The sequence below is a fragment of the Chrysochloris asiatica genome, unplaced genomic scaffold, assembly GCF_000296735.1.
Source record: "Chrysochloris asiatica unplaced genomic scaffold, ChrAsi1.0 scaffold00056, whole genome shotgun sequence".
Lineage (NCBI taxonomy): Eukaryota > Metazoa > Chordata > Mammalia > Afrosoricida > Chrysochloridae > Chrysochloris > Chrysochloris asiatica.
The window spans coordinates 7,511,944-7,537,699 of NW_006408574.1; the positions used below are offsets into that span (position 1 = coordinate 7,511,944).

The following is a 25,756-nucleotide window of genomic DNA, read 5'->3' on the forward strand; positions in this document are numbered from 1 at the left end:
AACTGCTCCTTGGAAATCCTATACAGGATCACTATGAGTTAGGAAAAGACCTGGAGCTGGAACACCAAAAGGGAAGAACAGACTCAAACTTTTCAAGGTGAGGAAACTGAAGGGAAAAAAACATCAAACCTTGAGTTGCAGTGTTCAGGGATTCTCTGGACAAATTATTGAATGCTGCAGAAAGCATCAAAAGAAGATGGAAGGAATACACAGAGTCACTGTTCCAAAAAGAAATGGTTGATGTTCAATCATTTTAAGAGGTAGCATATGTTCTAGAGCCAATGATGCTGAAGGAAGAAGTGCAAGGTGCATTGAAGACATTGGTAAAGAACAAGGCATCTGGAATAGATAAAATGCAAACTGAAATCTTTGAAGAAACTGATGTGGCACTGGAGGCACTCACTCATCTATGTCAAGGAATTTGGAAGACAGACACCTGGACAAGTGACTGGAAAAGATCTGTATTTGTGCCCATTCCAAAGAGAGGTGACCCAACGGAATGCGGAACTCATTGGACAGTATCATTGATATCCTATACGAATGAGGTTTTGCTAAAGATAATACAAAAACAGCTGCAACCACACATTGACAGAGAACTTCCAGAGGTTCAAGCCAGATTCAGAAGAGCACATGGAATGAGGGATATCACTGCTGATGTCATATGGATCTTGGCTGAAAGCAGAGGATACCAGAAAGATATTTACCTGTGCTTTATTGACTGTGTGTGGATCATGACAAGCTATGGATAACATTGTGGAGAATGAGTATTCCAGAACACTTAATTGTGCTCATGAGGAATCTGTACACAGATCAAGAGGCAGTTGCCTGAACAGAGCAAGGGAACACAGAATGGTTTAAAAGTAGGAAAGGTGTGCACCAGGGTTGTATTCTTTCACCATACTTACTCAATGTATATGTTGAGCAAATAATCTGAGAAGCTGGATTATATGAAGAAAAACATGGCATCTGGGTAGGAGAAAGACTCATTAACTACCTACGATATGCAGATGATACAGGCTTGTTTGCTGAAAGCAAAGAGAACTTAAGATACTTACTGATGAAGATCAAGGACCACAGCCTTCAGTATGGGTTGCACCTCAATGTAGAGACAACAAAAACCCTTACCATTGGACCAATAAACAACATTCTTATCAATGGAGAAAAGATTGACGTTGTCAAGGACTTCATTCTTGGATCAACCATCAACAGTCATGGAAGCAGCAGTCAAGAAATCAAACGACGTATTGCATTAGGCAAATCTGCTGCACAAGACCTTTTTAAAGTGTTGAAGAGCAAAGAAGTCAGCTTGAGGACTAAGGTGTGCCTGACCTCAGCCATGGTATTTTCAATAACCTCATATGGATGCGAAAGTTGGACAGTGACTAAGGAAGACTGTGGAAGAACTGATGCATTTGAGTTACGGTGTTAGTGGAGAATATTAAAAGTAGCCTGGACTGTCAAAAGAACAAACAGATCCGTGTTGGAAGAAGTGCAGCCAGAGTGCTCCTTGGAGGCCAAGATGGCCAACCTTCGTCTCTCATATTTCAGGCATATTGTCAGGAGGGTCCAGTCCCTGGAGAAGGATATCATGTTTGGCCGAGTGGGGGGTCAGAGAAAACGAGGAAGCCCTCCAAGAGAGATGGATTAGCACAGTGGCAGCAGCAGTGGGTTCAAACGTAGCAATGATAGTGAATTTGGCACAGAACAGGCGGTGTTTTGTTCTGTTGTGCATAGGGCCACTGTGAGTTGGTACCGACTCAATGGTACCTAACAACAACGAATTAGAACTGACTCTGGGACTTAACAACAATATATATATATATATATATATATATATATATATATAACTTCATTTTAAAAAAATGTCGATAAAGGAAATGACTGTGCATATAAATATATGTGGATATGATGCTGTTGTTGTTGTTAAGTGCCATCAAGTTCTAACTCATAGTGGCCTGTATAGGGTTTCTGAGGCTGTAAATTTTTTCAGGAACAGAAAGCCCCGTCTTTCTCCCACGGAGCAACTGGTGGGCTTGAACTGCCATCCTTATGATTCGCAGTCCAGTGCTTATCTCTTATCCTTTACACTCTCCGTATATAATGATATGTGTTGTTGTTAAATACCTTCAAGTTGGTTCTGACCAACCCTGTGTAGGGTTTCCAAGGAGCTCCTGGTGGGTTTGAACTGCAAACCTTGTGGTTCAAACTGACTCTGTGGTTGAGTGCTTATCCTATAGTGCCACCCCAGGACTCCAATGATATATATTATTGTCTGTTTTAACTATAATGATGCATCCATATATGTTGTGTGGTTACATGTCATTGAGTCAGTTCCAACTCATAGCAGCCCTGTATAGGGTTTCCGAGGTTTTAAATCTTTGCAGGAGCAGAAAGCCTCATCTTTCTCCAATACATGTATGTACACTTACGTTAATTAATATGAATTGGTATATGTAATATATAAATTAAACAAAGGGCCCAGGGGAAGAAAGCTCGTTTTTAAAAGGTTTTGATAATGTGTTTTGCATTGTAATGCACAGAAGTAATGTTGGTTTTCAGTGATACCTTAAAAATAAGGGTTCTGCATGGTTGGAATGGGCAGAAGGGGGGAAATAATGTTAACATGCTTGGCTGTCTTTTGAATCTTGGTTTCTCTGGCATACCATTATAAAATAGACACTGGAGGGGGAGAGAAAGGAATAGCCAGAAACATCGCCATAGAAAGCTTGTAAGTCTGTCTTCTGCCTATAACTGATTGGAACACCTAAAATGGGGCTACAACGTGCCCAGTGAGGGAGGCTTCCTGTGGAGCCTCTGCATTGCCTGTGACCATAGGTGGAGTTCTGAACCCCATCCAGAATCTTTTGAGGTGGGAAATTTTCACTTGAAAAGACAATCAGACCATCCTGGAGCCACTAGATGAACAGAAGATACTTCTTGAAAGAAAGAACGTCTGAAAAAATACAAAACAATATAGGCAGTCCTACTAATTACGTCGTGGTTAAGAATCAAGCTGCGAGCTGCAAGGTCAGCAGTTCGAAACTACCAGCTCTTCCGCGGGAGAAAGATGAGGCTTTCTGCTCCCGTTAAGATTTATAGCCTCGGAAACCCTGTACAGGGTCGCTATGAGTTGGAACCTACTCCATGGCGCATAACAACAACTGATTACTACAAGAACAAGCAAGTTGCTTGCCCAGGAGACATCAAACCAAGTGGTCGGGTCCCCTTAGGGCAAACCCCCTTCCAAAACTAAGACTCAGTGGGAATACACGCTCTGATTGGCGACCATGTTTGTCACTGATAAGGGGAAGTGAGGGAAAAACAGCAATGAAGTGGTGAGCTAAGCCCTACAATGTCCAATAGACTCCTGTGAAGCCGGGTGGAGACCTGGCTGGCCAGCAGTGTGGTAAGATCTGGGGACTCTTGGGCCCAGAGTCAGTGACGTAGTCACAGAGGACTAGAGTGGACAGTGAAGCATCCAGCTGATAAGAAGAGAGGGCATATGCAAAGGACACTCACACTTGCAGATATTACCCACTTGGACCTGGCTTCAATGACTGGATGATCAGAGCTCAAATAGAAGAACAAAGAAAAGGAAAAAAAGAGTAATCTGATACAATTTGATGAACTTGACCTACACCTATGGATGCAGTAGCTCAAAAGAGGGAACAAATCTTTACAGTGAAGATCAATCCCACCCCATCCATACATGGAGAGGACAGGGATGGGCAACTTGGACATTGGCTACCCAAAATGGGGGGCTACAAAGGAGAAGTGACTGGCTTACAAGCTTTCAAGAGGGAACCTAGATCCAGAGGGTGCGGAGGAAGGTAGAGTCTCCACTGAGTAGTATCCAGTCTGTCTGGGCAGGGCTGATGAAAGGAGATACGAATAGATCTCTTGTGGTGTAATAATGAACAGTTGTTATCAGGACTGATTTTGAGGGTTGGAAATGTAAAGGTGTAGACATTGTGTAGCAAAAGAAGGGGTATGACTGACTTTGCAGTCTAGGAATGGAGGGCCCTGGGACCATCTAGGGAGAAGAGCGGAGAGCGGAACCCTATCCAGAGAAGCAGTGATGCCTGAGATGGAGGCAGAGACAATGACGTGAAGAGAGGGAGAGGGACTGTGTGCTGATGACTGGGGGGCAGGCTTGCAGGGTATACCCTTTGGTTGTTTGATGATGCATGGAGGGGATTGTAACCATGGCAATGAAGTGGTGAGAAAAGATAAATGATAGGATGAATGTAAAGCTAATGTTCTCCCATGTAAACTATCACATTATTTCACAGTAAAACATTAAAAAATATATACTACAACAACAACAACAAAATAAAGGTTCTGTAAAAATGATGTTTAACCTGGAAGTTTAGTAGGTTGTAATGTTGGGCTGCTAACCACAAAGTCAGCAGTTCAAATCCAGCAGCCACTCTGAGGATGAAAGATGAGGCTTTCTGCTCCCATAAAGACTTACAGCTTCAGAAACCCTAACAAGGTCGCTGTGAGTCAGAAGCAACTTGGCCCACAACCACCATCAACCAAAGGTGATATTAAGTGGAACTTGTACATAGACCAACAGTCAGTCGTTAGAACAGAACAGAGGGGCACAGAATGGTTTAACATCAGGAAAGGTGTGTGCCAGGCTTGTATTCTTTCACCCCACTTATTCAGTCTGTATGCTGAACAGATAATCTAAGGAGCTGGATTATATGAAGGAGAACGTGGCTTCAGGATTGGAGGAAGACTCATTAACCACCTGCAATGTGCAGATGATACAACCGTGCTTGCTGAAAGTGAAGAGGACTTGAAGCACTTACTGATGAACATCAAAGACCACGGGCTTCTGCATGTGTTGTTTCCTGTTACGTGCTGTCGAGCCAGTTCTAACTCATAGCCACCCTCTGTAGGTTTTTTGAAGAGAACCTGGTGGTACCAAACCACTGGCCTTGTGACTAACAGTCCAATGCTTACCGTACAATGCCACACCAGGACCTCTTACTAAGGATTACACCTTAACGTAAAACAAAATTCCTCACAACTAAACCACACAAAACATCATGGTAAACGGAGAAAAGCTCTAAGTTGTAAAGGATTTCGTTTAACTTGGATTTACAGTGAATGCCCAGGAAAGCAGAACTCACTGAATCAGATGACAGATTGCACTGGGCAGATCTGCTCTTCAAAACTTTCAAGTGTTAAAAAGCAAAGATGTCCCTTTGAGAACTAATGTGAACCTGACCCAAATCATTGAAATTTCAGTCACCTCAGATGCATGTGGGGTACACGGTGGCTCCATACAATAAGCACTGAACTGCAAACCACAAAAGTCCGTGGTTCTAGCCCGCCAGCCCGCTCAACGGGAGAAAGATGAGACTTTCTGCTCCTGTGAAGGTTTATAGCTTTGGAAACCCTACATAGGGTTGCTGTGAGTTGGAACCAACTCTGTGGCATTTAACAATAACAACATATTCATGTGAAACTTGAACAATGAATAAAGACCAGAGAGGAACTTACGCATTTAACGTATGGTGTTGGAAAAGAATATTGAATATACCGTGATCTGCTAGAAGAATGAAGAAATCTATGTTGGAAGAAGTACAACCAGAGTGTTTCCCAGAAATCAGGATGTTGAGACTTGGACGTGCTGTCAGGAGAGAGCTGTCCCTGAAGAAGGACATCATGCTTGGTAAAGTGGAGGGTCAGCACAAAGAGGTTGACCTTCAAGGAGATGAACTGGCGCAATGGCAGTAACAGTGGGCTCAGTGTAATACCAATGATTATGAGGCTGGCACAGAACTGGGCAGTGTTGGCTTCTGTTGTACATTGGGTCACTATGAGCTGGAATGGATTCAATGACGCCAAACAACAAATGATATCTCTTGTTCCATGGAGACCTCAAGGTCAGTGGTTCAAGCTCACCAGCTGCTCCTCAGAAACCCTATATAGGGTCGCTATGGGTCGGAGCCGACTTGATGGCACTTAATAACAACAAGAGGTGATACGAAAGATTTTCCTTGGCCAAGTGGGTTTTGTAAATTTAAGAAATGTTAGCCTATTTTGTGTATTTTGTCAGTGAGACTTTCTCAGATACGTACAAAACGTTCCATAATCCTCTTGTGGTTGTTGAGCGCTTTCCAGTCAATTCCCATTCACACACAGAACAAACTCAGTGTGAACCATCCTGAAGGGTTTTGTTGGCTTCTGGAAGCAAATCACTAGGCTTTTTCCCACAGGGGCATTGGGTGGAATTCAGTCACCAACCTTCGACTAGTTACTGAGTCTTTCTTATGCCCCGGCTCTTCTTTAGGTGGTCTCTGAGGCACGCAATAGGTAAGGAGTGAGGTATTTAACACAGTAGATGCGAGCAGAGGACCTCCGCTCTACTTGCCCGTAGACCCACTGTGGAAACACCAAACATTCTGAGGGCCGTAAGGTAACACCTGGAGAGCTCGCCGAATTTTGTCTGGTTCTGTGTTTGCCCAACTGAGGGGCACATGGCTTAGTCTTTGTTTCTTTTTAGCATTTTATTGAGAATTGGGTGAAGGCTTACTGAGCAGCTCATTGGTTTTCCATTCCACAATTCATCCACACTTTATTCCGTGCCATTGACCGAATCCCCACAATGCAACCTCACCCATCCCACTTCCTCCTGTGTTTTCTGTTTCCATCCCTTCTGCTTGCCTAACCTTTCTGGACTTCATCTGGAGTGCATGCTGCCCTTTTGAGCTCGAATGGTTGATTTTCTTCTAAGGCGTGTGTACCTCCCTAGTGTTACTGCTCCTAGGGTGAATCTGTCGTTTGGCTGAAAATTGAGTTCAGTTCCAGACCTGTGGGACAGATGGAGGGGTTCCACCAGCCTCTGTCTCTTGAGTTTTGTTCCACACTTTTCTCCCACTCCTTCTAGGCCCTTCTAATAGGATCCCTTGCCCAAAGCTGGTCATGTGGCTGGGCCCATCTAGTGCTGTGGCCTCAGGGCGGTGAAATCGACATTGCACAAGGTTCAGTAGGCCATTGGACTAATGTTTACTAGTATCCCCAGCTCTCTTCACCTGTCTTTGCTCTGGACAGGAAGAGACCAATTCCTGATGGGCATGTTTTAGATTGATATTCTTTAACGTTTTCAGTCAAGTCTTGATGACATGGAGGAACTTGCTACAACATGGAGGAACTTTGATAACATTATTCTGAGTGAAATAAGTCAGTGACAGCCAGACAAATATTTACGGTTTCATTTCTGTGAACTTTCTAGGATCATATGAAAGGTGGGCGGTTTGTGTCCACCCAGCGACTCTGTGGAGAAAGACCAGGTGATCTGCTCTTGTAGAGATGTTGCTATTAATTGGTTCCAATTCAGTGACCCTGTCTAGGGTTTATAGGGATTGGATCTTGGGTTTGAACTACCAACCTTGAGGTTGGCAGTCCATTGGTTATCCTACAAGTGCCACACCGTGACCTCCCCTATCCACCATAGAGATGACGGCCTAGAAAATCCTATGGGGAGGTTCAGCTCTGTCATAGGGAGTTGGTATGAGTCAAAATCAACCTGAGGTCACCCAACACCAACATAGAAACCAAAGCTTATTAGTGGCTAGCAGAGGCAGGTGGGAGGAAGGAGGGAGGGAAACTCAGAACTTAGGACAGTGAGCTGCTTTTAAGGGTCATGTAAAGAATCGGAACATCGATAATGGTGATCGTTCATCTACAGGATGAACCTATAATGGCATTGAACTGAACATGTGGAGAAGTCTGAAATAGCAAATGTTTGGTTACTTAAATAATTACTATAATTAGGGCAAAATGACACCAGATGAGGGGGTTAGAAGATTGGGCTGATGACACTAAGACTTGTCTTCATAGAGCCAGACATGCAAAGAACATTCTAGAGTGTCGACACCATCTTGATGTGCCATGTCTTGGGCCCTTGAAGTCACAATCTACAAGTCTCCCTTGTATCACTGTCCTTGGACCACCTCTGCCTGTTATGAATAACACACACACACACTCTCCTTCAGATAATGGAGAAAAGTTGAAATAAAAGGCACCCTCGCTTGGTTTTGTTGGACGGTGATGGGTAAAGGGACAGAAGGATGCGAGCTAGCCAGTGACCACGGCACCCTTCCTGTGCCCACCTTCTTGGCTGGAAGGTAACATTCGCCGTTGTTATTTTGCAGAGGGCTGAAGAGAACGCAGAAGGAGGAGAGTCTGCCCTGGGGCCCGACGGAGAGGTAAGGAGTTTGGAACCATTTCTGCTGAATCCTGAGTCCTGGCTGTACCTTCCCATTCCAGTCCCAGTATATCATGATTTTCTTTTTACTCAGTCCTTCATTTTTAAGTAAACTAATAAGCAATACATTAGCATACCAGAGAATTGGAATAGCACGAAAGGGACGAAGTGGAAAGTAATCTGCCTCCGTCTCAGTCTCACACTCCACTCCTGCGAAGGGTCTTGTGTAGCGTTTCTAGAATTTTCTGTGCACTCAGAGGCATATATTCACAAATACACATGTGTAGGACTATTAAGCGATTCGTTAATTATATCTGCCCAGTCACCAATACAGAATCATCAACTATGACCCAGCCTACGAATCTGAAATGAGAAGAATGCCTCCACCAAGCAATTCGGGATTTGGTGTTAGCTTAGTTGTTTCTTGGCATTTTGTATGGGTTTACAGATCAGTTTGTATTTGTAAATTTAGCAGCACGTTCTCAAGGTTTATTTCCTAATATTTACAATATTCTCCTGAAGCCTGAGAATGCAATTATTTATTTACTGGGTTTTATTTTTTCTAAAGGAAGGCAAGGTTCTAGAGCTCTGACCTGTGGAGGTATTTCCCCCGGGCAGGGTGGGAGAGGGTTTGTTTAAACCACCTTCTCCCCTGCTAACACATATGTTGATAAACCGTCCTGGAGATTAAGGTGGGCAGAGGGTTACTCCTTCCCAATCTAGAATCACTGAGCCTTCAAGGGGTCTTGTGATTGAACAGTCTCATCTGTCAGGAGGGTGGGGAAAGGTAGAAATCACTGACCATTCTGGGCAAAAACCTCTGGAACAGTTTGTTGCTTATCCATAATCCATCACAAGGGGAGATAAGTCAGGCGAATGCTCTGAAGTCTAAGGAGCTCCGTGGACTGGGACGGGTGAAGCATACTATATAGTATAGAGCTTAGAAGTAACTAATGTGCAAGAGCCAGGCCTTACCTACGCCTGCCTCTCACCAGTGCGTAATTAACACATGCCCCTCGGGGAGAAATTTCACAGGGTAGCCTTCAGGTTTTCTCTTGTGCTTCCTTGGGGAAAATTAACTACGGATCTGGGTCTTGTAACACACATCTTTTTTGTTGTTGTTTAACGTTAACACGTGTACATTGTCTTTGCTGGAGTTTGAGAAGTTAGCACCTTGCTTCTTTACTTTGTGTTGAAATCATGCTCAAATTCCACTCCGCTGTGCACAGTCTGTGTCCTGATTCCAGCTTCTGAATGACATCGTGAGTGAGACGCTGTGTGCTGACAGACAGACAATAGGACGGGGGTTTTCCAGGGGAAGTGACGGAGCCTCTTCTCCCTCTCGTACGTGTATAGACAACTGTGTACCTTCATGGGGGGGGGACAGACACCTCATCTCTGCTTTGACACCCCTGCGTCAGCACACACAAAGGGAAACTGCCTTTTCTTGTTTTTGAGGCCGTTTTGGGGAATAATTGCTAATCCATCGTCTTGTGACCACAGGACTCCCCATGAGTTAGAATCGACTTGAATGCAAAGTGTTTGGAGCCTGTGTTTGTTCTTGGTTGGAGGACCATACGTACCGCTACGGTTTGCCTTTTCTCTGGTGGTGGTGGTTCCGACCCATAACGACCCAGTCTAGCGTTTAAGAGGCCATTAGTCTTTACGGGAGCTGAAAGCCACATCTTTCTCCTACAGAGCAGCTGGTGGGTTTGTGGTTAGCAGCCCAAATTGTAACCCACCATGGCTCCTGACCTTTGCTTTTGTTGTTACTTGTTAAGTGTCGTCAAGTCGGTTCTGACCTACAGCGACCTTGTGTAGGGTTTCCAAGGAGCAGCTGGTGGGTTTGAACCACCAGCCTTGTATTTAGCAGTCCAGTGCTCTAAGAAATAAAAAACATCCATTGTTGAAGTACCCAATAATCAAGGTAAACACAGGCTTCCTTGTGCTTATTGATTTATCTGTAGTGAATAGTGTTGTCTGTTTTTCACCACATCTGTGACATGAAATTGCTCAGTACAGATTAGCAGGTAAGCACAAGTAAACCTGTGCTTGTCTTGCATATTGGGTGATCTGCCCCAGAAATAACCCACAGCATGCTGTTGCAGTTTTGCTGAAGTCTCCTTAAGAATAATTTAGGCAACAGTCTCTCAGATGAATTGCCTAAGCATGCGGGTTGATGACTTATAAGGAGACAGATGGGCTGGAAGTGCACACGAATCAAGGCTTTCCACATGCAGATCTTGCCTGTGGCCTCTGCCCCGAAAACCACCCTCCTATAATCAGCAACACTTATTTATGTAGGATTTCTCCATCCTGGGCCTTTCATGGCAGTTTGCTCTCCGAAGTAGGTTAAGTACAACCTGTAGAATCTCATTCACTTTCTTCGTTTCCCCAGCGGGCTGTTTTGCAGAGCCTAGTTGTTGTTGTTAAGTGCTCTCGAGTCAGTTCCGGCATGCAGCAACACAAGGTTTCTGAGGAACGGCTGGTGGGTTTGAACCACCAACTTCCCAGTTCAAACTCAGGTCCGGTGCATTATCCAGAGTCTAGTGAGGAACTGCGCCCAGCCTTTCTTGATGTGTTCAGTCACCAATGAGCAGTTTTATCGCTGGATCCCACTTAGCGGTGCCCACGGGGGCTCAGACACATCCTGGTTTGGTTTGGATGGTGTTCTGGGATAGTACAGATAGCTAACGGGCACTCGGCAGCTCAGTAATAGGTTGGAAATTCAAGTCCATCCGGAGGTGCATGGGAAGAAAGACCTGCCCCAGAATCAGCCGATGAAAAAACCCAGTGGAGCCCCATTCTTCTCTGGTACATACTTGGGGTGGCTGTGGGCTGGACTCGAGTGGGGATGAAGGACGCTGGTTCTGTAGAGGCCACGCCAGCCTCCCGTGAACTTCTTTTCCAGCCTCCTGTTCTGCTGTGAAGTGAGGCTCAGCCGTGGCCATTGTTGGTGGAGGTTGTAGTGGGCAGGGGTTCGTAGTTGCCCCTGACAAACACCACTCTCCTTGATTTCAGTTAAGATGGATGTTTGAGCAGGATGTGTGCTGCTGAGCGGCTTTCCTCCTGTAAAACAGGAGTCTGGGGGACACCCAGGAGCCTAGTGGACAGCTGGCCCAGGGAGGACCTTGCCCTGCCGGGAGGAGGCAGCGGTATAGCATGTCTACTGTGGTGTGCCCTTGCCCTCGTCCTTGAACGAGAGCCTTGGAGAGGACACCGTGTACATCAGCGTCACAGAGGGTGGCACGAACTGTCTGTACATCAAGAGCCCCAGGGGCATAGGTACACACAGTTTACACTCAACGACCTTGGCGGTTCAAACCCACCCAGCAACTCTGCAGAAGAAAGACCTGGCTGTCTGCTTCTGTCAGGACCGTTATCATTGTGGGGGCCGGCCGGTCCATTGGGACTCACAGCAGCCGCACACAACAGAGCAGAACTGCCCGCCGATGTTTTCTTGGTCGTCGTCTTTATGGATGTAGGTTGCCAGGACTTTCTTCCGTGGAGCCGCTGGGTAGGTTAACCGTTGCACTGCCGGGGCTCTGTAAAGATTCACTAAGACAAACACTGTGTCCAGTCGATCCCAACAGATAGCATCCCTAGGGGGTTCCTACAGGACAGTAGAGCCTACCTCGTAGGGTTTCCTAGGCTGTCAGCCTCTATGGGTGCAGACTGCTACATGTCTCTCCTTCCTGCCAAGCGGCTGGTGGGGGTCAAACTGCTGCCTTTCGGTTATCAGCCGAGCGCTTCAGCCTCTGTGCTACCAGGGCTCCTTTTCTGTGTCGATTACAACCACAGACACGGTATGGAGTTCTTGTCCATCACACCTGGGTGCCACTATCGATTTGAGGACAATGGTGGTTTTCTCTCCATTGAGAAATGGAGATGAGATGGAACCCCTGTTTCTGCCCCCAGAAAGGCCTCGGAGGCCTGGGTGAATGTCCAGCATTGAGTGACCAGTGACCGTACCTTTTGTCACCCCATCCAGCCCATAGATGAGAGCAGCCAGATGAGCGATCTGCCCGTCAAGGTGACCCACACGGAAACTGGCAAGGTCCTCTTTGGCCCAGAAGCTCCCAAAGCCAGTCAGCTGGACGCCTGGCTGGAGATGAACCCCGGGTAACGCAGGGACGGCCGTGTGCCTGGGGCGTTTGGGGCTCCCCTTGCCCTCGGGACATTTTGACACTAAGCCACCCAAATGTGCACGTTGAGTGCGTAGAATTGTTTTGTCATTTAAAGTCCTAAGTGCTTTTCTCTCTCCTCTGTAGCTACGAAGTGGCCCCGAGGTCGGACAGTGAGGAGAGTGATTCTGATTATGAAGAGGAGGTACGGACATCTCTGGGTTTGGGGTTCATGGCAAGAAGCAGCTCCTTGAACTCAAGCCCGGCCCCTGTGTCCCTCTGTCCCTTGAACTCAAGCCGGGCCCCTGTGTCTCTCTGTCCCTTCTCTCCTGCAGCGCTGACCTGAGAGGCAAATGATTGGCATACTGCTTTCCCACTGTGGGCTCAGTAGCACAACGACCCTGTGGAGGCCCCAGGCCCGTGGGAGAACTTGGTACTTCCAAATGTACTGGCGCACAAGAAAAGGGGATAGCCATGGATGGTTCCGTGGTGGAATTCTTGCCCGCCACTCGGGAAACCCGGGTTCAGTTCCCAGTCAGTATACTTTATGCACAGCCCTCACCCTTAACTGGAGGTCTCTGTGTTGCTAGGATACTGAGCAAATTTCATCAGAGTGTACAGACAACAACAGACTAGGACGAGACTGTGGTAGACTAGGAAGAAAGATCTGGCAATTGATTTCTAAAAATGAGCTAGTGAGACCCCAGTGAATCACAAGGGTCTGATCTGAAACCAATTCACGGGAATGGCATAGAACCAGGCATCCACTTATTCTCTTGTGCCTGGGGTCATTATGGTTGGATGGGGGTTGGGGGGGACAACTTGACTACAGGGAACAACAACAGCTTCTGAGACCCAGGGTTCAGGGGTCCCTGAGGATTTCCTTTCATTGATAAGGATTCAGCAGTTGAAATTGCAATGGGGCTATTTCTACCCAGACGGTCCATGCCGTTCTTCTCCCTTGTGAAGTTCGGTACGCTTTCATCTGTTTTCAGACAATGACCAGTCTTGGGGATGGCCTGGCTGGAGTGTCATTTTCTCCATCTTTTGTTCCTTTCCCAGGACGAGGAAGAAGAGTCTAGTCGGCAGGAAACAGAAGAGAAAATATTTCTGGATCCTAACAGTGAGGACGTCTCGGAGAAGGATGCCAAGCAGATTATTGAGTGTGTATCTCCCCGAGTGTTGGCTTTGGGGACAGGCTTCATGAAGGCTGCAAAGTGTCCCCCCCCCCGACATGGGTCTGGGTCCCGCTCTGCCTGTCACTGCAGGTCTAGCTGACCTACATGTGAATCCCGACTGCTGGCTTTTCAGTTACGTGGTGCGGGGCGGATGCATTAACCTCCCTCAACATCACCACGTGCTTGTATGTGGAAGGTCACAATATCTACCTTGCTGACATCACCACGTGCATGTGTGGGGAAGGTCACAATACATACCTTGCTGACATCACCACGTGCATGTATGGGGAAGGTCACAATACCTGCCTTTCTGACATCACCACGTGCATGTGTGGTCAAAGTCACAATACCTACCTTGCTAACATCACCACGTGCATGTGTGGGGAAGGTCATAATACCTACTATGCTGACATCACCATGTGCATGTATAGGGAAGGTCACAATACCTGCCTTTCTGACATCACCACGTGCATGTATGGGGAAGGTCACATTACCTACCTTGCTGACATCACCACATGCATGTATGGGGAAGGTCATGTTACCTACCTTGCTGAGCTTGGAAAGGACCCCTGGTGGCGCAGCAGCTAAGCTCTCCGCTGCTAACTGAAAGCTTGGTGGTTTGAATCCACCAGCTGCTCCTTGGGAGAATGATGAAGCACTCTGCTTCCCTAAAGATTTACAACCTTAGAAACCATCTGGGACAATTCTGTGTTCTGTAGGGTGTCCCCTCTATAGGGTCACTGTTGAGTCCAACTCGAAGGCACTGGGTTTGGATTGAACTGTGTAGCTTTGGGGAGGATTAGAATTCTTACCTTCCCTGTATGTTCACATCCTAAATAGTGCACTCCCAAAAGTAATAAACCCATTATTAACATAAATGATACCTTTTATGAAAAAGTACACTTATAAAAAGTGAATGTAGAAAGTGCGCTGTTTTACAGTTTTGCAAATCTCTCTCTTTCTCTCTCTCTCTCTCTCTCTCTCTCTTTCTTTTTAACTTGTTAACTGTGTCAGTGCAGCTCCCAGACTAAGATTAGGACAAAAGGTCTGGCAGTCTACTTCCAAAAACCTCAGCCATGGAAAACCCTCCGGATCACAGCGTTCCTATCCACTTCCGAGCGCAGGGATGGCACAGGAGCGGACAGTGTGCTGTTCCATTATGCTCAGGGGGCCCATGAGTTGCTTGGCTTTCAGGGCATGTGTTGTTGTGTTGTTGCTGTTGACTTGATTCTGATTCATGGACACTCCATATGTGCTCCATATGGTTTTCCTGGCTGAGACCTCGTGGAAGCAGGTCACCAGGCCTTTCTTCCAAGGTACCTCTGGGTGGGTTTGAACCGTCAACCTTTTACAAATAGCTGCAAACTTAACCTCCCGTGCCATTACGGGACTCCCAATGTGGTTGGTGTGAAGTGCTGTTGATTCGGTTTCTGACTCATAGCATACATGTGGAGGGTTTCCAGGGGGTGGGTTTGAACCACCAAGCTCACGGTTCCAGTCCATTGTTGATTCTCCAGCACCACACCAGGACTCCCAATGTTGCTGTTCCTTATGTGACATTGAGTTGATTCTGTTTTATAGTGACCATCCATAGGGTTTCCTATGCAAGGAGCAGCTTGTGGGTTTGAACCATCGACCTTGAGGTTCAAACCGACCTTGCAGTCCAGGGCTTATTCTGCAGGTCACACTAGGCTTCTGGGACTCCTGAGGGAGGTGGTGCATAAGCCATACTCCGGGCCGTTCTGGAAGGGAATCGAGTCTGTGCATGTGTTTCCCCGCTCTGTTCCCAGGACGGCCAAGCAAGACGTGGATGATGAGTACAGCATGCAGTATAGTGCGCGGGGTTCCCAGTCCTACTACACCGTGGCGCACGCCATTTCCGAGCGGGTGGAGAAGCAATCAGCCCTCCTCATCAACGGGACCTTGAAGCATTACCAGGTAAGGCCTGAGGTCCAAGCCTGGCCTGCGCACCTGGATGGCTTCAGAGGTTTGGGTACGGAGGCACATCAAGAGGCTACACAACTTGCGGTATTGCATTCTCCCCAAGACCTGGGCAGTTCTTTGAGAGCACTTCCATTTCATCTTCCTTCCCGGGGCATATCCAATTTCTCCTGTATGTGTCCAGGATGAATTTTGTGTTAAGAAAACGCTGGCTCGGCCTGTGGGACAGTTTTATGACTGTCCCTTCACAATGGAAAATCCCTTGGTACTCTGGAAGCCGGGAACATCGGAACCTCATCTTGAAACGAATTATCCCTTTAAAATATGGGTGTGACCATCGTTTTAGTTCCGATTCCACCACCTACGAGCAGCCATATTCACACTGATGCTTTATTTGTTGTTGTTGTTTTAAGGCATAATAAAATTGTGAACATCGGTGCTTTGTTGAAAACTAGTTCATAAACTCATAAATATAGCAGGCGTGTCATCTGACCGTTTCTTCCGGCAGTCCTCATGCACCACACAACAAAACACTGAGTCATTCAAACCCTCAGTTGCAGATGTGACTTCTGTGATCCACGGAGTTGGCATAAGCTAATTTTCAGAAGTAGATGTTCTGTGGAAAGCTGTCGGCACCAGAGTAACACACAAACCTCCCATAACGGTCTGGTGGTGGCCGGGCATGAAGTGCATTGGCCGGAAATTGAACCTCGGTCTCCCGCATGGAAGATGAGAATTCTGCTTGGAGGGGACATTATCGCTGGGGGTAGGAGACACATGACAGAAGGGGTGACTGATGATTTTGCATTTTCACTTAGTTTTTCTTGCTTGAACTCAACATGGAAAATCCAGCTGACCTTAAGAATGCCAGGGGGAGGCTTCAAAAAGTTCATGAAAAAATTCCATTATCTCTTCACTCTGTTTTTCCACGAACTTTCTGTAGCCCCTGCACAGATTGGCCAGGTTTCCAGACAGTCTGTTTCTGGCTTGCTGGCACCCACATTGTGAAGTGTCCACGGGCTGCCTGGACCCTCTGTCTCCCCCAGAACTGGGTGGGTGCGGGTCCTATAGAGTGCCTCTCCCAGTTCCCTGGTCACCACCTTCCTCCCTGAGGGGACCTTCTTCATTACCTGGAAGGCTGTCCCTTCCCATCAGACCCTCCTCCTGGATTGTCTGTCTGTCTGTCTTCCTCCTCAGGACTTTCTGTTCTTGGACTGTCTGGGGCAGGCGGTGGCAGGGTTTCTTAATTTATAATAATACTGTGAGACGTTTCACGGGAATGGTTCCGAAGTTGCCACCGCCGAGTCACTGCCCAGTCTGATTTACACCCAGTACCTGCCAGGCAGGAGGCAGGAATGCAAGCTCAAGTTGTAAATTCCCTCCGGGCTGGGCGGACCACGGAGGACGCCCAGGGACGGATGGGCCTGCTGTGGCGGGGGTGGAGGAGATTCTGAGATGTGTGGCAGCTTCACTTGAGTTGTGTTGGTGTTAATTATCTGGGTAATGGAAACATTGTTCTTTTCAGCTCCAGGGTTTGGAGTGGATGGTTTCCCTGTATAACAACAACCTGAATGGGATCTTAGCGGATGAGATGGGTCTGGGGAAGACGATCCAGACCATCGCACTCATCACATACCTGATGGAACACAAAAGGCTCAATGGCCCCTATCTCATCATCGTGCCCCTTTCGTAAGTACAGCGGTGGGCTCCCGCTCACCTGCTGCCGATTAGCTGCGTGCCCTCCTTTCCTCACCCACGGCAGACCGCAGTGTGGAGCGGGACTGCCAGGCAAGGTGGGGGGGGGGGGGGGTTTCTTCCTCCCGATCTCCTTTGGTCATTAAGCCGGGACCCACAGGTTGCCTCGGTCTACACAACCTGCCCACCCAACCATCGGGGAAGAAAAGATTTCTTTTGAGATGGGTCTTTGATTTCTTTACTTATTCACTTCCAAAAGGCTGTCTGTTTATATTCGTAGGGAATAGTTGAGAATATGTATTCTTCTATCTTGTGGCACTGTAGGTTAATGCACTGGACCGCAAGGTCAGTTTGAAACACAAGGTCGGCGGTTCAAATCTACCAGGCACTCCTCAGAAACCCTACTATACAGGGTTGCTATGAGTCGGAACCGTCTCGGCACTCACCAACAACAATGTCCCTGGTGGCACAGAGGCTGCATGCTCAGCTGCTACGTGATACATGAAAGGTTCAAGTCCACCAGGAGGAAGACATGGCACTTTGTGTCCACCAATGTTGCTACTCAGTGCTGTCGAGGGGTTCTGACTCATAATGACCCTCTATAGGGTCTCCAAGGCTGGAAATCTTTGCAGGAGCAGAAAGTCTCATCTTTCTCCCTAGGAGGGACTGGTGGGCTCGAACTGCCAACCTTGTGGTTCGCAGTCCAATGCTTATCCTGTAGAGCCACAGTGCTCCTAGGCAAACGTCACAGGGAAGTTCTTCTCCATCCTACACAGTGGCCATGAGTTGGAATGGAGTTGATGGTCATGGTTTATTTAGGTTCTTCTTCTTCTTATGCTTATTGTTATTAGGATCCCCGGTGACGCTGTGGGGTCTGCTAACCCACCCATCCATTGGAGAAAGATGAGGTGGTCAATTCCTTTAAAGATTTACAGTCCCAGAAAACCTACGTAGGTCGAGATTCTGACTCATGGAGACCCCATATGACAGAGAGGAAGTGCCCCCTAGGGTTTCCTAGACTGTCATGTTGACAGAAACACATCACCAGGTCTTCTCCCATGGAGTAGCTGGTGGGTTTGAACTGCCAACTTTCTGCTGAACAACCAAACCTTTAACCACTGTCCTGTCGGAGATCCTTAGTAAAGGAGATGTTGGGGCCATCAAGTTGATCCCCACACATAGCCTGTGACTAGCGTTTCCTAGGCTGAACTCTGTAGAGCAGATGGTCAGGTCTTTTCTCCTGTGAACCCTCTAGTGGGTTCCAACTGCCGCCCTGTGGGTTAGCAGCCCAACACTTTGCCGTGAGTAACTGCTCCCAGCCTTGAGTCTTAGCCGGCACCTTTCTTCATGGGAGGCTCCTTACAGATCTCGGTGTTGTTGACAGGTGCGATCCTCTTGGCTTCAACTCACAGAGACCCCCGTATACAGCTGCTTGGTCCTGTACCATCCTCACAATTGTTGTTACTCTTTGTCATACTTAGAGCTTAAGTGTGAATAAGGGTTCTGTTTATGAATTTCCCTCAGATTTCATCTATATGTTGGATTTTTATCTTATTTTTTTTGTCTCGGTGAGCTGAATCCAAGATCTTTCGCTATCTTTTGCATTTTATGTATATTTTAAGTCCACTTTTAGAATCTTATCCATATTTTCCACTTTCTAACTTGTGATTATGAATCGGGCTGTTAACCTCAGGGACAGCAGTTCGAAACTACCAGCTGTTCTGTGGGAGAAAGATGAGGCTTTCTGCTCCTGTAAAGATTTATAGCCTCGGAAACCCTATGCAGGGTGGCTATGAGTCGGACCAACTCCACAACACATAACAACAACAATCTGTGTGTTATAGTGACCTTTTAGGGGATCTTCCTAAAAGTTATTTGCCATTCCTTCCCCTGCGTCTTCTTGGCAGAGTTCTTCAGTTTGGCCATGTGGTTTTCTCATTTCTTGACACAACTTTTCACTGAACTTACAAGGCGGTTTCTCAGGACTGAATAAACCAACTTGGTAATGACCATTTGTCAATGCTGCAAACAGAGGTGGTGATGTTGCACCCCCCCCCCCATGTCTACTCCCCAGCGGCGTAGTGATGTGGCGCCTTAAGATGAGCCCTGGACCAAAAGGTTGATTTGAACCACAAGGTCGGCGGTTCAAACTCACCAGCCACTCCTCGGAAACCCTATACAGGGTCGCTATGAGTTGGATCTGACTCAATGGCACTTAACAACAATACCAACATGGTATAGTGGATTACAGGTTGGGCTGTTAACCTCAGGGACAGCAGTTTGAAACTCCCAGCTGTTCTGTGGGAGAAAGATGAGGCTTTCAGCTCCTGTAAAGATGGACACCCTCAAAGACCCCATACTGGGTCGCTATGAGTCAGAACCGACTTGACTGCACATAACAACCAAAACAACAATGCTTATACCTTCTGGATTTATTTTTTCTTAAGAAATTGTCCTATGACCTATGAACGAAAGCTTCGAGTCAGCTTACTGCTAAGATAACTATATCGTGATGTAGTCTTTATTCTCTCGGCCCTTTCCCGGAAGGACTGAGACGTGAATAGGAGCCCGTAACTTTTGTTCCTGTCTTCATTTCTGCATGTTCTTTGTCCCTTCGCCCACAGGACTTTATCCAACTGGACATACGAGTTTGATAAATGGGCCCCTTCGGTGGTGAAGATTTCCTACAAGGTGCGGAAGGCCGTGTGCGTGGGGAATTCTGGGAAACAGCGCTCAACACTCCCGCTTCCCTCATCCCTCTCCCCACCCTTCATCCACCCGGGCATCTGTGAGCAGGGTTTGGTTGTAAAGTTTTGTCTTATACGTCATGTTACTAAAACAGCGAGAGTTAATCATCCCCGGAAGATGATTGTAATGAGCCATAATTACTCTCAGATAGTGAAGTGCAGAAGGAAATGGTTAATTATCATATTGCCAGATTTCTGATGAGAGTAACAGAAATAACAAAGACCCCTGGCTGGGGCACTGCTGCTGGCTGCTCAGGCGCCGGGCATGCCTGCTGGTCTCACCCAGAGAAATGGAGCCTCCTGGCTCCACCCGAGAGGTCCTCTCTCTAGGAAAACCTCCCCGGCAGGGTCTGGAAAGATGCATCTGTGGGTGTGTATGCGCTGATGGGACGTGCCCTGACCAACTGCCACGCCCCCTCTGATGTCCGGTGGGAAACACGCCATCTCTTCTTCCCACCTAGGGTACACCTGCCATGCGACGCTCCCTTGTGCCCCAGCTGCGGAGTGGCAAATTCAACGTGCTCTTGACCACCTATGAGTACATTATCAAAGACAAGCACATTCTTGCCAAGGTATGTCGGGCCCTCACACTGGCACCTAAGCGAGTTCCCAAATCCCCCCACTGGTGTAACCTGAAGGAGCTGGGGGTGGGGGGAGTGGTTAGGGTTAGGGTTAAAGCACTCGACTGCTCCCCAGAAGGTCAGGGTTTTTTTTTACCGGGTGTGACTTCTCAGTCATACGACTTGTTAGCTACTCTGGAATTGACTCTCAGGGACTCTGTAGACCCAGAGGGTCTCCAAGGCTGTCATCGTGACGAGATCTTTCTCCCGAGGAGGGGCTGCTGGGTTGGACCTGCCGACCTTTCAGTTAGCAACTGAGTCGTCCCCTGCACCTCGAGGGACCTTAGTAATGTTACGGCTCACTAGTATGATCTGGTTCTTAGGTGCTCCTCGCTGCACGCTCTTGCTCTCTCTCTCTCTCTCTCTCTCACCTTTTCGGAGAACCATGTTTTTAGTCATGGTTCTACTGTCATGGATGGTGGTGTTTTGGGGAGGGGGGCATCCTTCTGGGACTCTTGCTTGTCTCCTCACAATTGATGAATTAGTGGTGGTGGTGTGCTTGTCATCTCTTAGAGACACTGTCTGCGGTTATCAACCTCTATGGGAGCAGAAAGATTCATCTTTCTCCTGTGGAGCGGCTGATGGGCTCGAACTGCCGACCTTGCAGTTAGTGGCCTAACCCTTAACCCCCTATGCTACCAGGGCTCCTTGTTAATGGGCTTACACCTCTTAAAAACAACCCCCCCCCCCCAGTTCCTCCAGCAGCCCTTTTCTCTCCGACAACCCTGGCCCCAGTCAGAAAGCAGGGTTGTGTCCTGCCCTGGGTCATTGTCGAAATGTCACGTCATTGCTTCAAGCCCTGGTCTCTCCACGTGGCCGCCCCGCTATAAGGACGTGTTCCTTTGTGCTTGCTGGGTCCTGTTATTTTCTAGTAAAACACCCACTGCTGTGAAGTGGGTCCTGACTCACAGAGGCCCTAGGGAACTGCAGAACTGCCCCTTAGGGTTTCTGAGACTGTATACCTTTATGGTAGTGGACAGCCTCATCCTCCTCCCGTAGAGGGGCTGGTGGGCTTGAACTGGTGGCCTGCCTTGCGGTTAGCAGCCCAACACTTAACCCACTGTACTACCAGGACTCCTTCCTGTTCTATCAGCGTGCCGCATGTGGTGGCTTGTGTGTGGCTGGGATGCTGCAAGCTATGCCACCAGGGTTTCAAATACCAGCAGGTCACCATAGTGGACAGGTTTCCGTGTAGCTTCCAGACGAAGAGAGCTATCAAATAAAGCCAACAAAACCAGTGTCCATTGAGTTGACTGTTTGTAGCGCCATCTTGGAACAATCAGTCATTGGGAAAATCTGCTTCAAGTGGAGATACAGAATCTACACTTAGCTGTGCGAGGCAGCAGGGCCGTCCCAACCTGGGGAAGTGGGTTGTGGTGTTGCGTCTGCAAAAGGAGCGTTGGGTGGGGAGATCAAGCCATACCATGTACTGTGGATGGATGGGGTCTTGGGCTTTCCATCTCACCACCCACCTGCTGACCAGTAGGACCCTGTGGCTCACCGCCTGCCCCCTCCTTCTCGGTTACAGATCCGGTGGAAATACATGATCGTGGACGAAGGGCACCGGATGAAGAACCACCACTGTAAGCTGACCCAGGTCTTAAACACACACTACGTGGCACCAAGAAGGGTTCTCTTAACGGGGACCCCGCTGCAGAACAAGCTGCCTGAACTCTGGGCTCTCCTCAACTTCCTCCTGCCTACGATTTTCAAGAGCTGTAGCACCTTCGAGCAGTGGTTCAACGCCCCATTTGCCATGACCGGAGAGCGGGTACTGGTCTAACTGTTAGATTTTCCACTGCAGGTCAATGAAATGAAGTCACCTCAAATCGGGAGCATTAAATCCACCCCCAAATTAAAATGAATAGCACAGCCAGATAAACCATCACTGGCAAGTCGATCCCAAGGCCTGGTGAGCCCATCTGTTACTGAGTAGAGCTGAGCTCCACAGGGGTTTCCTAACTGTCATCTTCATGGAACGAATCTGGTGGCATGATGATTAAAGCACTGGGCTGCTAGTCAAAAGATCCCTGGTTCAAGCTCAGCAGCTGCTCTGTGGGAAAAAGATGAGGCTATTTGCTCCCATAAGCGTGGCAGCCTTGGAAACCCTCTAAGGCAGTTCTATTCTGCTCCACTGGGGTCACTCCAGGCTGGAATCTATGCATCAACAGCAGATGGTAATGGAAACAGGCTTCCGGCCTTTCTGGGTGGGTGTGTTAACCCACCAATCTTTAGGTTAGTAGTTGAGCACAGAGCTTGTATCACCTGGGCGTCCTCTCTCTCTAAGGACCAACCGAGAGCATCAGAGCTACGGGGCTTCACAGTCTCACTTCCTAATGAGAGCTGGTTGGTGGCCAGACATGTTCATGTTCCAGGGTGGTTGTCTTCATCCAATAAAACGGGTTTAGTGCTGCGAGGGCCTCCCAAAAGGAGCACAGTGGTTAAAGAGCTCAGCTGATAACCAGGAGGTTGGTGGTTCACACCCACCAGCCCCTCCACAGGAGAAAGACGTGCCTGTCTGCTTCTGTGAGGATGTCCAGTCTCGGAAACCCTGGGGGCCAGCTCTGCTCTGCCCTGTAGGGTTGCTAAGGGTTGGAATCAAGTTGATGGAATTGGGTTTGGGGAGACCATCCTGACCCCTTTTCCACCAGGCTCCTTGTCCCCAGAGGTGGCTCAGACTGGTGGGGACGCTTAGCTGCGGTGGGCCACCGGGAGGGTGAACTTGGAGACATTTGTTCAGTTTATTCAACCAGACCAATTCAGCCAACTCAACGCAGCTGTTGAAAGCGGAGCATGCTGTTTCTGGACATATGGGCTGCCCGCTAACAAAGACTCTTGGTATAAAACAGAACTCAGACCGGAGAATATTCAGTATACTTTTTTCTTTCTTTCAGATTTTAGTATGAGCTTCAGTTTTATTTGTAAAGACCCCAAACCAAACCCACTGCCTTCGACTCAACCCCGACTCATAGTGACCCTATAGGGTACTAGAACGGCCCCGTAGGGTGTCCAAGGCTGTCGGTCTTTACAGAAAGAGACTGCCTCATCTTTCTCCCGTGGAGCAGCTGGTGGGTTCAAACCGCTGACCTTTTGGTTAAGAGCCAAGCTCTTGACCACTGTTCTACTAGGGTTGCCCTAAGTCCTGGAGTGGCCATTGGAAGTTTCTCATTTTACTCCTTCCCATCTATCCCACTCTCTCGTTGAAGCCCACTTTGGAAGGGGGGACAAGGGCCATAACAAAGACAAATGGGTACATGTTGAGCTCGTTCTTGGTCTCGTAATACAGGGCTGAAAACCCACCCTCTGAGCTGTCTGCCCTCTCATCTCGAGCTGCTGTAGAGGTCCATTGGTCGTTTGTCAGCAATTAACCAGGTCATGACAAGCAACTCTGTAGAGCAGGAGAGAAAGCAGAGGGGGTTTTAATAAATATGGCGAAACTGGACCGAGAGCTGGGCAGGGAAGAGGAAGTGAGTCGGGTGGGAGTACAGTCCCTCCAGCATAAGCTGGGTCGGTCCTTGTTAAGCCCTGTAACTGAGGCAGCCTGAGCAAAGGCCTATCTTACTTCTCCAACTCACGGCGACCCCACGCGTGTCAGGGTGGAACTGTGCACTGTTGGGTTTTCAGCAACTGATTTTTTAGACCGTGATTGCCAGGCCTTCCTTTTGAGGCACCCCTGGCTGGACTCGAACCCCTAATCTTTTGTTTAGCAGCCGAGCACATGATTTTTTTACATCAGATTAGCTATCACCTGTCTTCCCCGTCCTATCCCAATTCTCTGATCAGCCTGTAGTGACAGTCCCACCCAGTAAATTCTGCACACTTAGGACAATTGATCTGAGGCAAGTGGCTTCTAGGACTCTTATGTTCTGGACTTGACACCCAGGTAGAGGCCATTTTATCCACCTGTCTCACCAGAGGTATGAGTGACCTGGCCTTAAAGCCGATACAGTTACAGTTGTGTGTGTGGATGCTGGCAACTGACATGGAACAAGTCTGTCTGTTTCACCTGTGGTTCTCTGATAGGTGGACTTAAATGAAGAGGAAACCATATTGATCATCAGACGTCTGCACAAGGTGCTGAGACCTTTCTTGCTGAGGAGACTCAAGAAGGAAGTTGAATCCCAGCTTCCGGAAAAAGTAAGTCTCAGATTCAAGTTGTGAATTTATTTTTCCCCCATGCAAGGGAGGAACTTTGAAGATTTCAAGTACCTGCAGTTTTGTTTTGCTGAAGCAGCTACGGGCTGGCTTGCCTTTTACTGACAGGAACTTGGGAGATCATTTTAGGAGCCCTGGTGGCACAGCGGTTAAGTACTAGGCTGCTACTCAGAAGGTCAACAGTTCAAATCTACCAGCAGGTCCTCGGGAGAAAGATGTGGCTGTCTGCTCCCGTAAAGATGACAGTGTTGGAAACCACATGGGGCAACTCTCCTGTGTCCAACAGGGTGGCCACGAGTCTGTATCAGCCGATGGCAGTGGGTCTGGTGGGTTTGGGAAAGCATGGTAAAGTACTTCCGTGCTGCATGAAGCGGAAGGATTTTGTAGAGAAGGAAGACACAGTTCAGCATCTTCAGACTAGATTCCAGAAATTCTTTAGGGCAACATTTCTAACATTATCACTGAGTCTCATCGTTTATATTTTTTCAAAGCTCTGGTAGCGTAGTGGTTACGAGTCAGGCAGCTAATCAATCTCAAGGTCAGCAGTTTGAAACTCCCAGCTGTCGTACAGGAGGAAGAGGAGGCTTTTTGCTCCCATAATTTACAACCTCGGAAACCCTGCACAGGGTCATTATGAGTCGGAACCGACTCCACGGCACATGACCACCAGCACCATCCACCAGAGTGAAAATACACATGACATATGCTGCCTCAGCAGTCTGTCCATGTGCCATTCAGGGACATTGGCTGGTCTTCCACCTAACTAATCCTTTTCCAGATTTCTCTGCCACCATCAAATGCTCACCTCCCTCTTGCTGCAGGTAACCACGCATAAGTTTTAGGGTCTCTGCATTAGCTTATTTCATCTGAGCAATGCTGTCCAGCATTTGTCCTGTTGGAGTGGACAATCTCATCCTTGCAGAGGCAAGGGTTTCATTACGTTTAAACTCTCATCTTCTTTTTATTTTTTAACTTACTGACCTCGTTGGAGGTCACTGCTGATCTGTTTATATAAGTCAAAGACAGATTTGGGTTTGGGCCTTCTGTAATTACCTTCGAAGGACACAGTTAA

At 47.8% G+C, this 25,756-nt stretch overlaps 1 protein-coding gene across 3 annotated transcripts in view; it reads left to right on the plus strand.

Annotated features, from left to right (window-relative positions):
• SMARCA2 (SWI/SNF related, matrix associated, actin dependent regulator of chromatin, subfamily a, member 2) overlaps positions 1-25,756 on the plus strand; it is a 225,739-nt gene that overhangs the window by 70,416 nt on the left and 129,567 nt on the right. For 2 of the 3 annotated variants that reach the window (XM_006863737.1, XM_006863738.1), the window contains exons 9-18: positions 8,172-8,225; positions 12,216-12,346; positions 12,496-12,553; positions 13,411-13,511; positions 15,317-15,464; positions 16,993-17,156; positions 19,787-19,853; positions 20,371-20,481; positions 22,058-22,300; positions 24,553-24,666. In XM_006863737.1, the coding sequence (XP_006863799.1) occupies positions 8,172-8,225; positions 12,216-12,346; positions 12,496-12,553; positions 13,411-13,511; positions 15,317-15,464; positions 16,993-17,156; positions 19,787-19,853; positions 20,371-20,481; positions 22,058-22,300; positions 24,553-24,666 (1,191 nt within the window). The remainder of the gene's footprint in view (positions 1-8,171; positions 8,226-12,215; positions 12,347-12,495; positions 12,554-13,410; positions 13,512-15,316; positions 15,465-16,992; positions 17,157-19,786; positions 19,854-20,370; positions 20,482-22,057; positions 22,301-24,552; positions 24,667-25,756) is intronic. The other variant, XM_006863739.1, reaches the window with a different exon arrangement.